Source organism: Siniperca chuatsi, linkage group LG20, assembly GCF_020085105.1.
Source record: "Siniperca chuatsi isolate FFG_IHB_CAS linkage group LG20, ASM2008510v1, whole genome shotgun sequence".
Lineage (NCBI taxonomy): Eukaryota > Metazoa > Chordata > Actinopteri > Centrarchiformes > Sinipercidae > Siniperca > Siniperca chuatsi.
In genome coordinates this window covers 23,221,783-23,238,674 of record NC_058061.1, presented here as the reverse complement: position 1 = coordinate 23,238,674, position 16,892 = coordinate 23,221,783, and the positions used below count along the sequence as shown (strand labels likewise).

At 41.7% G+C, this 16,892-nt stretch overlaps 2 protein-coding genes across 2 annotated transcripts; both read left to right on the top strand.

Moving 5' to 3' along the window:
* The first annotated feature begins 297 nt into the window (after positions 1–297).
* Positions 298–15,317, top strand: galk1 (galactokinase 1). Its single transcript, XM_044178657.1, has 8 exons — positions 298–585; positions 1,836–2,025; positions 2,268–2,387; positions 2,679–2,814; positions 2,984–3,165; positions 4,287–4,437; positions 4,537–4,699; positions 13,631–15,317. The coding sequence occupies exons 1-8, from the start codon at positions 421–423 to the stop codon at positions 13,703–13,705; spliced, it is 1,182 nt and encodes a 393-aa protein (XP_044034592.1). The 5' UTR covers positions 298–420; the 3' UTR covers positions 13,706–15,317.
* On the top strand, positions 7,088–13,624 carry LOC122867633 (BTB/POZ domain-containing protein KCTD21-like). The gene is made up of 2 exons (XM_044178658.1): positions 7,088–9,338; positions 11,443–13,624. Exons 1-2 carry the CDS (start codon positions 8,934–8,936, stop codon positions 11,905–11,907), a joined length of 870 nt encoding a protein of 289 aa, XP_044034593.1. The 5' UTR covers positions 7,088–8,933; the 3' UTR covers positions 11,908–13,624.
* Positions 15,318–16,892: the final 1,575 nt, after the last annotated feature.

The following is a 16,892-nucleotide window of genomic DNA, read 5'->3' as shown; positions in this document are numbered from 1 at the left end:
CTGGCATGAATGCAAAGGCAGTGAGGATCTCATTTTATTAGTACAGAATAGGAGGATAGCGGCTTTGGAGCACAGACTGTATAAACAGCCTACGCTTAACAAGTCAAAACAAGTGCGCTGTGTTTCCATACAAAAGTCTCTCTTGATTAACACTGATTCTGCCATGATTCACATGGGCAACTCTGACCCCCATTCAATAAATCAAACGAACTGATGTGTCATGTGACGTCTTCCCACCAATCAGAGTCTCACAATAAACTTTGTCCACACCACCAGGAAGTAAAAAGCTGCTGACGTTATGTTATCTTGTAACTTTCCTGGGTCATGCGGAAGGTTTTCACGCGCGTGTGTCATCCTCTCGGCCGCCATTGATATAATTTGTGTTTAAACTAGCGGTAGAAATTGCTTCCATATTGCTCAATGGCCAGTTCATTTCCAAGTGTAGCCGAGCTTGTTGCGGTTGCTCGGCGTTTGTATGGGCAGGTGTTCGGGGAAGAGGCTCCTCACATCGCGGTGTGTGCTCCTGGAAGAGTCAATCTGATAGGGGAGCACACTGACTACAACCAGGGATTTGTCCTTCCAATGGTAACATTATGGCTGTTCACCTGGTGGCAAAGAGCGTGCCAATGTGATTTGGGTGAAGTGAAACATTATGTCTGTCATACCAAGGGGTGGAAGTATGCCGGCAGGGAAGAGGGGACAGCCAAAACCCCCGTACAACAAGCCGCCACGGTCCAACAAGAAAACACAGCTGCTAACGCTAGCTCAACACGAACAGTTCGTTTTCTTGAAGAGTTGCAGTGTGTTTGTGCACACACACACACACACACACACACAGTGCTTGGAAGGGTACTTTCGATGTTTTCATGGGCAAACCACGCACTTTATTAAGGTCATTCGCACCGGCGTGCAACTGTCAAGCTGTTGTCGATGAATGTATTTATTTTAATGTGTTACCTTTTTATTTATTCGGGGCACGTTCACTGAGAGGAAGCCTCTCTTTTGCAGGAACGCCCCGATCACATTCGCAGAGTTACACATCTGTTCACAGCTGGAAGCTGCCGGGTCCATCAGTCTGCTCTGCGGGCCGCTGAGGGGGCTCGGGGTCGGGGTTAAGGGCCTTGCTCAAGGGCACCTCAGTGGTGGTAATGAGGGCGGGGCAAGTGCTGCTTTTTTAATGTAGAAGTAATGTTCTTCTAATTTAAAACAAAACACAATTATCCTGTGGCACTTACATTTAATATGCTATACATGATGTCGAGTCTAATTTCTCTCTGCACCATATGGGCGTTAAAAAATGTGATGCATGTGTTCGGGGATGCATGAAGCTGGGGACAGGTGGAGGACAATGTGAAGCGATGAAGGTTGGGGTGGTGGTAGTAGTACTGGCAAGAACTTCAATCCACTTTCACCCCTGATCATTCCAAATGTCATTCAAAATCGTGACATAACTCTGGGCCTCTTCAAACATTTTTAGGGCGTCACTCGAGTGCTCGGCATGCATGCGGTGCACCCAGCAACAATTACTTGTGCAAAAATGCAACTTTTATCACTGACCGGCCTGTTGTGTAATCTTGCATTAACAACAGTGTTGTAGTTCAAAATGCCAAGATTTCATCTGCTGTTCCGTGGGTCCCTTGCTTGTCGAATTGAACAGAAGAGCAGAGCCTAAGGATCGGCTCATAACCTAGGCTGTACAGTACTTCCACACAGCAGCAATACGCAAGAAACGTTATACCTCCAAATTGTTTAATGGAGTTTGGCAAGATATCTCCTCTCTGGCAAAGAGGAAAAGATAACCACCCAGCTGCATGTGTTTGTGTTTGGTGAGTCAGGCGCTGCCCCTGGTGACTGTGGTGGTAGGGAGTCAAACCTCTGGCCAGGATGTTACTGTGGTAACAGCAACTGAGGATACCGATGAGCCTCGGAGGGCGGACTTCAGCCTGCCCAGTGATGGATCGCCGCTGTCTCCAGGGTTACCCAGCTGGGCAAACTATGTGAAGGGTGTTATACAGCATTACAGGGGTAAACAAATAAGCAATGACTGTACAACGAAATAAAAACATTACCTGGGATCTACTGTAATTAGGGTTAAAAAAAAACTTTTAACATGAGTTTATTTTTCACCCCAAGTAGTGAATCTAGTCCTGTCAAAGTGAATGAGAACTGATCTTGATGATCTCACAGATGTTGTGTTACGCTGCCTTGTTTGGACACCACAGGATATTTATATAATGTGTGCTTTGTCTGTGTCTGGTATGCTTCAGCTCCTCCTGTCTCAGGGTTCAGGGCGGTGATAGCCAGCAGTGTCCCCCTGGGAGGAGGTCTGTCCAGCTCTGCCTCTCTGGAGGTGGCTTTCTACACATTCCTGCAGCAACTCAAGCCAGGTCAGAATCTGATTACAGGGACTACAGTCAGACCAGTGTGACTCTGATATTCACTAAGTGCAGTCAGGAAGGAATCTTCATTATATCAGAAATAGATGATGTCCAGTTATTTTCAAGGAAAGGCTAATATTGGATCAGCACATCAGCTGAATTAATTACAGCTTGAAATTCTGATGCAGCTGTTACTCAAAATGCAATAAAGCCCTTTATTTCTGCAACCCTTCTGGTTGATCTTCAGGTATATGAGCCTGGATCTTTGGTATTAACTGCACATCTTTCTTCATCTTTCAGATGACGGAGACAAGGTGCTCAAAGCAGTAGCATGTCAGCAGGCAGAACACACTCATGCTGGTGTACCCTGCGGCATTATGGATCAGTTTGTGTCTGTTCTTGGCAGGGAGGGGCATGCTTTGCTCATTGACTGCAGGTAGTGTAAACATATCAGCGTAGATTAATCCGATAGTCTTTGGTAACATCGTGATGACTGGTTCGTCCCTTTTTTTGCCTATTCCCTATTGGCATGTTTTCAGTGGCAGAGGAAATTCTACATACTTACATCCACTATTATCAATCATATCCTTTGTGGTTTGATTCAGGTCCCTGGAGGCCACCCCTGTCCCTCTGGCAGATTCAGGCCTGGTCATTCTCATCACCAACTCCAATGTGAAACACTCCCTGACCGGCAGTGAGTACCCCATGAGACGGAGACAGTGTGAGGAGGCTGCCTCCATCCTGGGAAAGGACAGTCTCAGAGATGCTACTGTGAAGGACCTGGAGGGTGTGAAGTATATTTTATTATCCTGTGCTGATCCATTCTGTCCCACTCTGTCTTATTTTATTATCCCCTGTCCTGCTTTGTCCTCGACTGGCTTGCTGTCCTGATTCCTGCCCCATCCTGTCCCCTTCCATTCCATTGATGTAATTCTCTCTTGTCATGTCTTTTACTTCGCTGTCAGAAAATGCAGTTTCATTTCAGGGGCTTTACCCCTAACCCGTTTTTATTCACTCACCTCCACACACCCACCGGTCCTGTCAGCCAGCGATATGGCGCTGATTACCGGCTTTCGGAAAGTTTAGCCCCTTTATATCTCTTTATGTTGAGTCCCAAGTCAGTATGGCGGCGGATGCCGGCCACTGAGGGAGAAGTCATTCCTCCACTTCGCCTACCTAGGCTTTAGTGTCGTGTAAAGTCCACGTTCAACTCGGATTTGCGTGTGTCTCTCCGTGAACCCGGCAAATCATCTCATCATTTCAGAAAACTGTTTCGGATCCAACAAGTAAAGGTCTCTGGAGACTTGACTGCCGTTAAATAATCCCTCCCCACGGTAAACTGTGAGTTGGCGTAAGCCTGGTGACTAGTTTGTCCTTCTTTCTTTTTTTTCTTCCTTCTCGACAAAATCTTTGGGGGTTTGTTTTTTTTTTTGTTTGTTTTAATGAACTGAAGTGAAGTTGGAAATACTTCCTTGTTTTGAGTTTTGATGTTGGTTACCCTGGAAATCCGAGTATTTTTGTTGTATGAACTGAACTGACAACCGGGAAATCCCAAAGTTGGGTGTTTTTTTTGTTTGTTTTACCTTTAAAACCCGAACTGAAACGGGACTGAACTATAACTGTTTTTCTTTCTTTGCTCAAATATATCATTGGAAAATGTAACTGAACGTGTGGTTGAGTTTAAACGAATTTAATGTTTTATTCCACTGCCTTGCAAAGTAATTATTAATTTGTTTGTGTTGTGAAAAACTGACCAGGTATAATGTGTATGAATACATGTATCCTTTGTGGGGTTTGATACTGACTTTTTTTACTGCTTTAAACTTGGTCAAACCGCCTCAAACATCCAATACTATTCAAGTCCATTGAAGCTTTAGTGTGAAGTTTTGACCTTCCCTGTCATTTCAGAGGCAAGGAGCAGATTGGATGATGTAACCTATCGACGAGCTCGTCATGTGATTGAGGAGATAGAAAGAACTGTCCAAGCTGCTGAAGCCCTGAAGAGAGGAGCCTACAGAGAGTTTGGCAAGCTTATGTTGGAGAGCCACAACTCCCTGAGGTACAGTTAAAGCAGCTGTATCACATCTGTTTAACCTAGAGTCATTGTTTAGGACAGAATGTAGGAAGTGTGTGTGGTAACTTGATGTCCCCGTGTCAGAGACTTGTATGAGGTGAGCTGCAGAGAGCTGGATGAGCTGGTGTCGGCAGCCATGGAGGTGGAAGGGGTGTTTGGCAGCCGGATGACAGGTGGAGGTTTCGGCGGATGTACTGTGACTTTGCTGCAGGCCCATGCCATTGACAGGACTATACTCCACATACAGGTTAAAACACACGCACATGTTCATTCACACACATACTATACGCTATAGCGATCATGTGTACTATATGTAAATTATCAGGATTATCACCAACATTTTGGCAAATATCTTTGCTGTCGTACTGGGACAAAAAGAACAATATATCTACATGTATTCAGTTGAGAAATTGTTTCAGGGCTTATTCAGTGTAGCTTAGCACAGACACTAGGAACAGGGGGAAACTAGCTAGCTTCCACCAAAATAGATACAAACACGCCTTCAGTTAACACCAAAATTGCCTCTTTTACGTGTTGTATGTCTGTTGTATGTAATACAACAGATTGACTCTCCTCAGTAATCAGAACTGGGAATCAGCTTTGTTGCCAAGTAGGTTTGCACATACAAGGCTTTAGGTTTGTAGTTGGTGATCTGTCTGAGCCCCCTCCAGACAGAAGCCGAGTTGTAGGCTGAGAACTGTTGTTGTAGTCTCTCTGAGTACAGTCGTTTAGCTTCTCTCACCGCCTTGCTAAACCTGCACTTTGACTCTCTAAACCTGTCCCTGTCTCCACTCCCGAACGCGTCTTCCTTTTCCAGCCTTAGCTGTCTGAGTTTAGCGGTGAACCAGGGTTTGTCATTGTTATAACTCACCCTGGTGTGTGATGGCACACAGCAGTCCTCACAGAAGCTGATGTATGATGTCACAGCCTCTGTGAACTCATCCAGACGGTTGGTAGCAGTCCTGAAAACATCCCAGTCAGTACAGTCCAAGCACGCCCAAAGGTGCTCCATAGCTTCACTGGTCCACTGCTTTGATATCCTCACAGGTTTACAGAGCTTTAATTTCTGCCTGTATGCAGGAATCAGGTGGATCATGATGTGGCCAGAGTGTCCCAGTGCAGCATGGGGGACGGCGTGATGTTTGTTGTGTAACAGTGATCCAGAATATTCTCCTCTCTGGTCGGGCATTTAATTAACTGTCTGTCTGTAAATCCAGTTATCATTAGAAACTCTGAACATCTCTCTTTCCCTCGTTCCTGCTCACCTTGCATTAGCATTACCATAACTACCTGTTCTCTCCACTGCAAAGCAGTGAATCATTCACTGTTCTCTAAAATACTGTTCACTGTCTGGGTTTAGCTTGAGAGAATAACGTAGTGATATTTCTTTAGCAAATACCTAGAGGAAGATTTAATGGTTGACTGCCAACATTAATCCTGGAACTTATTCATTCCTTCTGATTGCAGCACAGCTGACTGAAAGTTACATTCACATTCACAGCACTTGATAATGTTACAGTAGCTAACCTTTTTATAAATGTTGGTGTGCTGCCTGCATGTTTTCATAGTTTGTCACAGCTGTTTTGTTGCTGCTTCTTGTCTAATTCTCAGTGGATATGAGATTAATTTAGACCATAAATCTGTTTCTTACTAAATCATCAGATAACATTACTGACAGAGACAGAACGTTACTGCATCTAAGCTGCTATGCTTCTTAATGACGGTAGTGCAAAAGGTCACGAGGCTAAGTAAACTTTTGAACAAGAGATATTTTGGGGCGGAGGAGGATACTGTTTTACTAATCAGAGCTACAGTGTGTGATTCTGCAGATACATACAGGTCATTGAATAAGACTGCATTAAAACAGTAATTAGTTCATTTGTCTTTCACATTTAGTTTTTATTTGTTGATGAAAAATGCAATACATTTCATCATAGTTCTCATTTTCAAATGTAACTTTTTATTCAGTTTTGTTTTCGACATGAAAAAAATGTTGTCAACGAATATTTTTCGCCATAGCTTTCGTTGACGAAATTAACACTGGTTCAGACTGTGAAAGCCCATGATTCTTAGATCCTCTCCTCTCAGCCATCTCAGATGATTGGAAATTGTGTTCCAAGAGGTCACAAAAAACCCCACAACAACATCCAAAGAACTGCAGGCCTCACTTGCCTCAGTTAAGGTCAGTGCTCATGAGAAAAGAGACTGGGCAAAAATGGCCTGCATGGCAGAGTTCCAAGACGAAAACCACTGCTGAGCAAAAAGAACATTAAGGCTCGTCTCATTTTTGCCAGAAAACATCTTGATGATCCCCAAGACTTTTGGGAAAATACTCTGTGGACTGACGTCTTAAAAGGGCAGTTCATGCTCGAAAACCCTCCAATGTGGCTGAATTACAACAATTCTGCAAAGATGAGTGCGCCAAAATTCCTCCACAGCGCTGTAAAAGACTTATTGCAAGTTATCGCAAACGCTTGATTGCAGTTGTTGCTGTTAAGGGTGGCTCAACCAGTTATTAGGTTTAGGGGGCAATCACTATTTCACACAGGGCCATGTAGGTTTGGATTTTGTTTTCCCTTAATAATAACAACCTTCATTTTAACTGAATTTTGTGTTTACTTGTGTTATCTTTGACTAATATTTAAATTTGTTTGATGATCTGAAACATTAAAGTGTGACAAACATACAAAAAAAATAAGAAATCAGGAAGGGGGCAAACACTTTTTCACACCACTGTATATATGTAAAATTATTTAGAAGATCGTGTTTGTACTGGTAGTATGAGGGTACTTTTGTGTCTTTATCATACAATCAAACAGAATAGGTTTGAGAGCAAAACTATCCACACTGAAATCAAAAAATTGATTTGAGAGCACAACTATCGACACTACAATCAAAATGTTTTATTGCAAGTAACAAATTTGTGATTAAAATGTATTAATGCAAATCCAAAAGTTTTGTTTTCAAATCCAAAAGGTTTGTTTTTTTGCTTTCGAAACCAAAAGTTTTGCTTCCTGTTGAGCTGACTCTCGTGGGCGGGACTTTATGGGAGTATTTTCTTTATTCAAGGGCGTCTTCTTTTAATTTGAGAGCATGACTAATTGATTTCAACATCTGCTCTCTGATTTTTTTGTGCAATAAGCCTGTCAAAATCCCCCAACCAATAGAATGTGTAGTGTTGACCAATGAAATGATCCCTGCCTTGTTACGGGTGCGTTCGCTTTACTGGTAAAGACAACAAATAAACCCAGTAATCAGTAGTAAGTACTGTAGCCACTGCCCCCGTGTGTTAACCTGACTACACATCAGATTAATAACACCAGTTACACCCTGATGAGGCAGCAACCTGTCTACTAACAGCAGATGTTGCCAATCGAGGCTGGCCAATAGAGATGTATCTTACATCTTTCAACGTTGGTCCCGCCCATGAGAGTCAGTTCAACAGCAAGCAAAACTTTTGGTTTCAATAGTTTAAACTTTTGGATTAGAAAACATAACTTTTGGATTTGCATTAATACATTTTTAATCACAAATGTATTTTACCTGCAATAAAAAAAATTTTGATTGCAGTGTTGATAGTTTTGATCAAATCTATTTTTGACTGCAGTGTAGCAGTAGTAGTAGTAGTTTTGGACTTTTTAAATATTCAGCTTTATTTTCCTCATCCTGCAACATCATATAGAAGTCAGTTGTGCTTTTGTTTAATTATTTTTTTCTGTTTTTCTGATTCTGTTTTCTGCATTCCAAAGGGTATTTGAAATGAAAAGTGTCTGAGGACATTTTCCATTTGTTCACAGGGGATAAAAAGCACTTTTCAGTGTTCTGGCTGTCACTTTAAGGGGGGCATTTTAGACAAATTACCAAGTCTCCCCCGTGTCTTGCTCAGACAGCTCCTCTGTGTCTGTGTGTGTGTGTGTGTGTGTGTGTGAGAGTGAGAGAGAGAGAGCGAGTGTGTGTGTGTGAGTGAGAGATCGGGGCTGTGAGCTATAAAAGCGAGCTTCGTGGAGACGGAGCCAGAAGTGTCCAGTTATTAGCATGCCGGTCTGGTCACTGTGGCCCTGCTGCCTTCTGCTTTAACACAGTCAGACTGTAGGCCTGTTGTTGGCTGACACCATTCAGAATCCGAGAGGAGAAATGTAACCACAGAAAATCCCAGGAAACACCTGCATTTATAAGGATGACACTTTTGTTTGAAGCAACAGTGACAAAGAAAAGAGCAGCAGTCTTTTATAGATTTAAAAAAAAAAAAAGTCTTGGCAGATTTCCTTGCATCTTTCCTATCTCGGCCGTATCCTGGCTACTACTGTGGATTGCTAACTGTCAAAGGCACAAGTCTTTCTCGGAAACAAAAGAAACACTTGAAACTTCCACATCCCTCAGTCCTCAGCATTCCTGACCAGAGCAGAAGGATCCTTGTCCTCCCAACAACAACATCGGAGAAGGCTTCACAGGATCATAAAAATCACTGCTTCGCCTCCAAGATGCTGAACCTCAATGACAACAGCAACAGGAACTCTCTCCAGGACCCGATTACATTGAACGTCGGTGGAGAAATTTACACTACAACCCTGAACACTCTGACACGCTGCCGTGACTCGATGCTAGGCGCCATGTTCACTGGACAAATCCCTGTGCTTAGAGATAATAGAGGAAATGTTTTCATAGACCGCGATGGTAAAGTGTTCAGGTACATTCTGAATTACCTGCGCTCCAGCTCCCTTGACCTGCCGGATGGCTTTTCAGAGCTGGCACTGCTGTGGAGAGAGGCTGATTTCTTCCAGATATGCCCCCTGCTGGAGGAGATTCGCCGCTATGAGGCATCAGTGCCTCTAAGCCTTAGAGGAGGGCCGCTAGGAGCCATGATTATGATTAATGTTGATTCCAAGGTACGTGTTTTAAAGTTAGACCATGTTAGTCTGACAATAAATCAAGTCAATGGGCCTGATGCAAGAACCGCTTGTACGAACAAATTTGTTTTAAGTGGCACGTACGAGTGATTTAAGAGAAGTTGTCGCAGTAAGTAAAAATTCATGAGTGGCCCAGATCTGTCATACGAGTCATGTACAGACAGTCTGCCACTGTCTGTAGATGGCAGGGGGGAAAGCACATGTTTGACTTATAATGAATTATAATGCCTTAATCTGAATGAATCTGGAGTTTAAATATGATAGCAAAATCAAGTAAAATAAAATATATAACGACCAAAAACGTCATGCTAAATGAATATACTTTTCAGGGCCCCAGACTAACTTTTTTCATTGGTGGCACTGGTGCGCCTAACGTTTTCATTTAGGTGCACCCAATAATACATTTTAAGCGTTACCTTTTTTGGGGCGGATATATATATGTATATAGGCTAATATTTGAAAGAATACATTAATACATTACCCTATTTCTAGTAAGTTATTTCTTATTTCACCATTTTAATTCTACTTAAAGGGATATTTCGGGTTTTTTGAAGTGGGTTTGTATGAGGTACTTATCGATAGTGTACCTGCAGTCGAGGGGGGTCGGTGCGCAGCTGGTTTGGAGAAGCAGACAGCTGCTCCGCCACAGCCGCTTGAGACGGTTGAGAAAATGTAGTGCCAAAGGAAAGGGCTGTCTGACAGCACGGGGAAGCGGTGAGAGAATTTCACTTTTATAGCGTAGACTTAGACTGATTCAACTAAAATACGTATTACTGTTACCATTCACAACAGTACAGAGCTAAGCGTCTGTGGCGGAGCAGCTGTCTGCTTCTCCAAACCGGCTGTGTGCCGACCCCCCTCTACTGCAGGTACTACACTATCGATAAGTACCTCATACAACCCCGCTTCAAAAAACCCGAAATATCCCTTTATTTCTCGACCATATTTTAGTGTTTACACCTTGCTTTTCCCTTTTAGATCTCTTTTTTCCCTCTACACGCACACACACCTGCACCTCTGGTCTCCTTGCCCCGCCCCGCCCCGCCCCTTTCTGTTTCTCTCCCTGTATGTCTGTTGACTTTCATCATCAGCAGTATGTGTTATAAACATACTGTTGGTAGCAGTTTCATGAAGGAACCATCAGTAGAAAGAAAATAGTTCCTACATGAAACTGCTCACAACAAATCTGTGGATTATCCTGAGTAACCGGATCATAATTTCTGGAAAGAGACACTGCTGCTGAGTTTTTCAAATGTATTTTTTTGGCGCTTTGAGCACCACAAGCCGAGTGCCATGTAGTTCCATTATGTTAAAAAAAAAAATGCAGACATCTCTACAGCCGATATCTCCAATACTCAGCAACTCCCACCAAAACAACCTAGATGGATAAACTACAGGTAAATAAGTAAGTTTTTGATTTTGGGGTGAACTCTCCCTTTAAGGAAAAGTTAGACATCTTGAAAAATAGCACAAAGACTGGAAACAATAGCACCTCTAAAGCTCACTAATTAACATGTTATATCTTGTTTGTTTAATCCATACAAAAACGGAAGTGTAAAAATGACTTATTTAACTTGAAACAACTTGTTAATTAATGAGCTTTTACCACGTTTCTATTGTCTTACGGTGTCGGTAAGCAGATTTAGTTTCCATTCCCCGTGTGTCCAGTCTTTGTGCTTAGTGTTGTTAGCTGGCTGCTGACTGTAGCTTCATATTTAGGGTACAGATGTGAGAGTGGTGTCAATCTTCTTGTCTAACTCTAGTAAGAAAGTCAATAAGCACATTTCTCAAAATGTCAAACTTATTTCTTTTACCTGAATTGAAATTTTGATTGGATTCAACAGAAAAATATCTAAGAATATTCTAACGTCTTTCAGCCTGGGTTTCAATGGAGAATTATAAAACTATAGAAAATTCTGGCCTTCACTAACCTTTTGAGCGGATGTTTACCGTATATACAGTATATGTGCAGAGGATGTATGTGTGCATCAGTTTGCACATCCGGAGACGTGGAAAGACCGGTTCTTTGTTTGTGTACACTCTGGAGAATGTTTAGTCAGCATATTCTACCTTCTCATTCCAGGTCCGCGTTCTCCACTTTAACTTGCGCCATGGGCCAGAAAACTATGAGCTTCGCACATGCTCTGTGCGAGCCCTCACAGTTGACCTCTTTTGTACCTGGAGAGCTTTCCTGGCTCTGCTTTGTGAACGCTTCTCCTACAGAACATCCCAGGGTCTCACTAGCCCCAATCCATGCAACCCGAGGCAGAACAGGCTGAAACTGGAGTGGGTGCCGAGGCCTAATGAACTCCCGCAGGACCAGTACGACAAGCAGCGCTACCGGGGGCTAACCGTCTCTAACCCTGAGGTCACGCAGTCCGATGGCTTCATGACAATGCACTGGAGCCAATGTGAAATCACAGACATGCAGGGGTTTGTGGAGGAGCTGCTGAAGGTGTCTCTGGCTGAAGGGTTCAAGGTTGATCTGGTGACTCCTGACCCAGCGGAAATTCTTAACTGCACCTCACTTCGGCTTGTCAAGTCCTGAGCTTTAGGCGAAGAACAGAATCTAAAAGCACCAAAACATGCCAAGTTGATGAAATGTGGATTGTTCCTTGTAGTCACAACTGAAACAGTTATCCATTGTTTAATCAAATCCTTTATGGATTAGGGTTAATATTGTAATAGGAACATCAAAAGGATACAGATTATGAATAGGAGGTCATTGGAAAAGTTTTTTGTCTGTGGCTTCTATGTCTGTTCTCCTCATAGTATTTACCAAAATAGTAAATAAGCTGTGTTAAATAACATTTTTTACAAATGTTGACATGTCATATAATGGACATTTACATGTAACATTTAGATGTAACTTAGCCCTTTTTAGACATCTGTAAGTATTGTAATCTAAAACATTGCAGACTTCATCTATCCGTTAAAGTGAGTCAAAGTAAGTGAGTCAAAGTATGTAAATATATGTTGGCATTGCTCCAGGTGGAGCTCACTGGTGGTCAAAAAATCCACAGGGTACCTTTTAACTATGGAGCTAAAGCCGGGAGTCGATTAGCTTACCTTAGCATAAAGACTGGAAGCAGACGTGACGTCACATGCTAGAACTATTTCTCTCCGGACGCAATGACTTCCTGGACGCTCGTCGTCATCGTGAGGTTGCCAGGCATCCAGCGGACTCTTCAGTTGCTGTGACTGGCCGATTGCCAACAAATAGTTTTGAAGTTTGTTGAGCCAGACTAGCTGTGTCACAGTTTCCAGTCTTTATGCTAAGCTTAGCTAATCAGCTCCCGGCTCTAGCTCCAGTGAATGCGCAAACATGAGTGTCCATCTTCTCATCTAACTCTCAGCAAGAAAGCAAATGAGCGTATTTCCTAAAATTTTTAACTATTCCATTGAACTCGATTTATAGTTGCCTCAAGGCAACTGCCTTGTGTCATTATTGAGACAAAGAGGAAAGCCAAAGCTGACCAATCACAGTTCTGGGAGTCCACACGTGCTAACTCGAAGCCGCCGTAGCCCCGACGTGTAGTTACATGTTTGAGGAGGTGTAGTAGTAGGTGTAGTGGCCACATGCATAGGCTCAGTAGCTAAGCTGTAACCCCTTTCACACCTACACATTGAGCCTTAGACCTAAAACATAGAGACAAAATGTTACTTTGACATATGGTCTTATTTAGTTCCTATTTTACTAACAGTTTTAATTTTGTAAGTTTTTTTGCTGCGTTTTCTATACTACATAGTTTCCATGAATGGAAAGATGAAAAGTTAGACTTGGCCAGTGATTCGTGTGATTTTTCAAGGGGTTTTTTCTTCTCCTTTACCACCCACTAAAAAAGGTTTGCACTTACATATTCTCAGTACTTCATGATTAATTCAACTGACTGTATTTCCTTGTGGGAGGGCTGTATCCGTCTGCCCTTTGTTGTTTGAAAGACTGGGGGAGTCAGATGAGTTATGGTCTGAGTGTGTAATTTTAGTTTGGAGGAAGCAGTAGTAAAGGAAGTTTGAGGAGGAAAAGATGTGTCTCGGCTGAAGAGGAAAGGTGTCTAGTTGCAAAAACAAACCCAGCGGTTCTTTCTTCTTGCTCCCTCCCTGAACTTCCTTCCTAGGACTGTGAGAGATGTGACATCACTATGCTCACATGCAACTATAATGCTTAGCTCTCAGATTTAGGGATTTATTTAAGATTCATTATTGGTTGAAGGTTGCCATGGTTTAATGTACTCATTGTGTGTGTTTGTATGTATGTTTATTTTTTACAGGAGCGATACAGTGGAACCCCGACTTTCTATGTCACAACTCCTTCAGAGGGAGCTCGGGCTCTCAGTCTGTCCTGACCTTTGTCAACACATCTCTGCTATATGAGCACAACAGATTCACTTCACTTTATAGACTTTGCTATTTGATCTTTATTTTTTTATTTTCACAGTGAAAATGATATGCTGTTATGCAGACTGGATCTGATTTGAAAAGCACCTGTTAATGTGAGAAAGTGCTTTCACAGTAATACATTGTTTTCCGGTAACATTTTTATTATTCGATTTTTTTATTTCTCTCAGATATGCAGTGCTTTATCATCTAGATAACTTGTAACAACTGTTTGTATAATTATGACTTACATGTACTGTAAAAATACAGGATCAGTTTATTATTACCATTTGACTTCTATGGAATAAATCATGTTTAGAAAATGTGAAACTTTTTTTCTTAAATCAATATTTTTTTAATATTAACATCTAATGTCTGTGTAATGTGAAAGAGGTCTCTGGTAGTTATGAACACATAATTATCAACTCTGCAGCTCTACTGAGCTTTTTAGCCTCTTCTAGCTCATTGTTTTGGTTTTACAGCACATTTAGTGTTAGGGTTCAGTCTCAGCGCTTTTATTTCAGCAAAAAAGAAAACGCTCTGATAAACCCACCGCACACTACCTGCTCAGCACCAAACAGCAGACTGACAAAGTTAGAGACTAGCTGGTGAACATAGTGGAACATTTAGCAGCTACAGAGCCAGATATTTTTTATAGATGTTTGTGGAGACCAAAAGCAGACTGAATATTATTCCAACATCCATCAGGTGGAAACAAACCTGTGTCCATTGGGATGATAATTGCTCTGTCTGCTGGATGTGTCAGAAATAGTTTGAGAACACATTTGCCATAATTGTGTAAGGCAATAAAATTTAAGAACTGTATTTGTCAGCTCGATTTGGAGTTATTCTGCCCAATAGTGGCCAAAAAGATAGTAACGTTAATGCTTTAAAGGCCCTGAACACTCACACAGGTGTTTTTAATACTTCTGGCTAATTAGAGCTCTACCTACTACCTACTCTCCGGGTAAAATATTACGTCAAACTCCCTTTAAGAAATAGGATATATTAACAATTCCTTACGTGTCCGCAAAAACACATAACTCTAGAAACACAAAATAACAAGCGTCCTATGTCGACAGTCTTTTTGTCAATTCGGCATCAGTATAATCCATAAAGAAACTGTTTCCATACAAACTTTACATTTTGTCGCCTCAACTTACCAGCCTCTGTTGTTAAGCTGAGCTATTTTAGTGGGAGAGGACCATGGGAATGAGGCGAACCGTTTCAAAGGTTAAGATTTCTCACTAAAATAATGCTGATTTGTGGATCAGATACAAGTCGAATTGAACGCTGACTCATAACGCTGTTAATTCACTGTCTATCGTGTGTGTGACGGTATTTGAGGAGTTTTTTCAGCTGTTACCAAAGTAACTACCCAGTTTGCTGCTTCCCGTTTGGTGCTAGAGAGATATATGCGCAGACGGTAAGAAAAAGGTTTTTTGACAGCGAGGTTTCATTTGTTTATTTTTATTATTTCAACACGTATTTGTTGATGATGAAAACACTGGGAAAGTTTATTTATTTGCTGTGTCCCATGTAGTAGGTGTAGGCCTATTAAATGAGGAAATCCGCAACTTTCTTCTGTGTCATCTTCTTTCCTTACTCCTGGACAGCATACTCTGCGCTTGTTTATTAATGTGTGTCCAAACGTGTTTTCGCTGTCTACTTAGGCTACTTTTCTGACTTGATGTAATGTTACAGCTGATCTCCAGGTGTGCCAGAATATTGCATGAATATTAAACATGTCGCATGTTCAAATTGCACCAAATTCGACACTGCACTCCCTCGCATCCTCAGCAATACACCCGCCAAGTTTGAAGTCGATCGGACGAATGGTTCTCGAGATATGCCAAGGACAGACATAGATGGTAAATGGACTGTACTTATATAGCGCCTTTCTAGTCTTTCTGACTACTCAAAGCACTTCAACTACATATCTACCGACCTTCGATTGGTGGACAACTCGCTCTACCACTAAGCCACAGTCGCCCCCCCAAAAAACAGAGATTCACTAGTGGCTCATTTGGGCCAAGAACCTTACCTGTGATGTTTTGGCTATGTAGTGAGGCTTCCCAAGATATTTTGTTCTAAAAAGATATGGTGTTGCTGCCAAACAGGAAGTAAAGCCCTATTTCTGAGTCTGTTGTTGTATAGCGAATCCTCAATAACTATGCTAGGACTAGGTTTTTAGATATTATGAATTCTTTTCCTCTACCGAAGGTTTGCTCAGTTGATGATCTAGTGCATAATTTTAATAATACATTGAGATCTTCTTTTGAAACTGCTGCTCCTCCAAGAATTAAAAAACGACAAGTAGCCAACAAATCACCTTGGAAATCTGCTATTTGCAACCACAAAGTCCTCTTCTCCACGATAAACACCCTATTGAACCCATCTCCGGCCTTCAGTTTAAATGATGAAGCCTCAGTTCTTAGATGTCAGGAATTTGCTTTATTTTTTGAATAAAAACAAACAAAAAAACACCATTATATCCAGTAGTACAAATGCAGATTCATCAACTCTGTGATCTGCGGGTGGGTGAGCCTCCATCTACTATGAAAGTTTGACAACAGATGATGAAATTGTCGTCACCATCAACAAAATGAAGTCATCCACACACTAGACCCCATTCCTACAACCCTGTTTAAATCCAGCTTCCAGTGCATCTCCCATGAAACAAGAATAATCAACACATCTCTGTAGTCAGGTACCTTCCCCTCTGCTTTTAAAACAGCTCTAGTAAAACCCTTTCTTAAGAAGCCTGATCTGGACATTAGTGACCTTGCAAATTACAGGCCTATCTCAAATCTTCCTTTTATGAGTAAACTTCTTGAGAAGATTGTATTTTAGCAGTTACAAGGTCATCTGAACACCAATAATATTTTAGATAAATACTAATCCGGTTTTCGATTCAACCATAGCACTGATACAGCTTTACTAAAAGGTAGTAAATGACTAAGAATTTCAATGACTCAAACAATGTAGCGGTCCTCTTTTTTTTTTTTTTTTTTTTTTTTTTTTTTTTTTTTAAATTTGAGTGCTGCATTTGATATGATTGATCATGGCATTTTAATCAATGGAATTGAGAAATGGGTGGGTCTTTCTGGCACAGTGCTCGACTGGTTTCACTTATACCTGTCCGAAAGAAAATTC

Coding starts and splice junctions, on each gene's coding strand:
- LOC122867633 (XM_044178658.1), top strand. CDS start 8,934: ATGCTGAACCTCAATGACAACAGCAACAGGAACTCTCTCCAGGACCCG. Junction 9,339..11,442: donor TGATTAATGTTGATTCCAAG/GTACGTGTTTTA, acceptor TTCTCATTCCAG/GTCCGCGTTCTCCACTTTAA.
- galk1 (XM_044178657.1), top strand. CDS start 421: ATGGCCAGTTCATTTCCAAGTGTAGCCGAGCTTGTTGCGGTTGCTCGG. Junction 586..1,835: donor AGGGATTTGTCCTTCCAATG/GTAACATTATGG, acceptor TTGGTGAGTCAG/GCGCTGCCCCTGGTGACTGT. Junction 3,166..4,286: donor TACTGTGAAGGACCTGGAGG/GTGTGAAGTATA, acceptor CTGTCATTTCAG/AGGCAAGGAGCAGATTGGAT.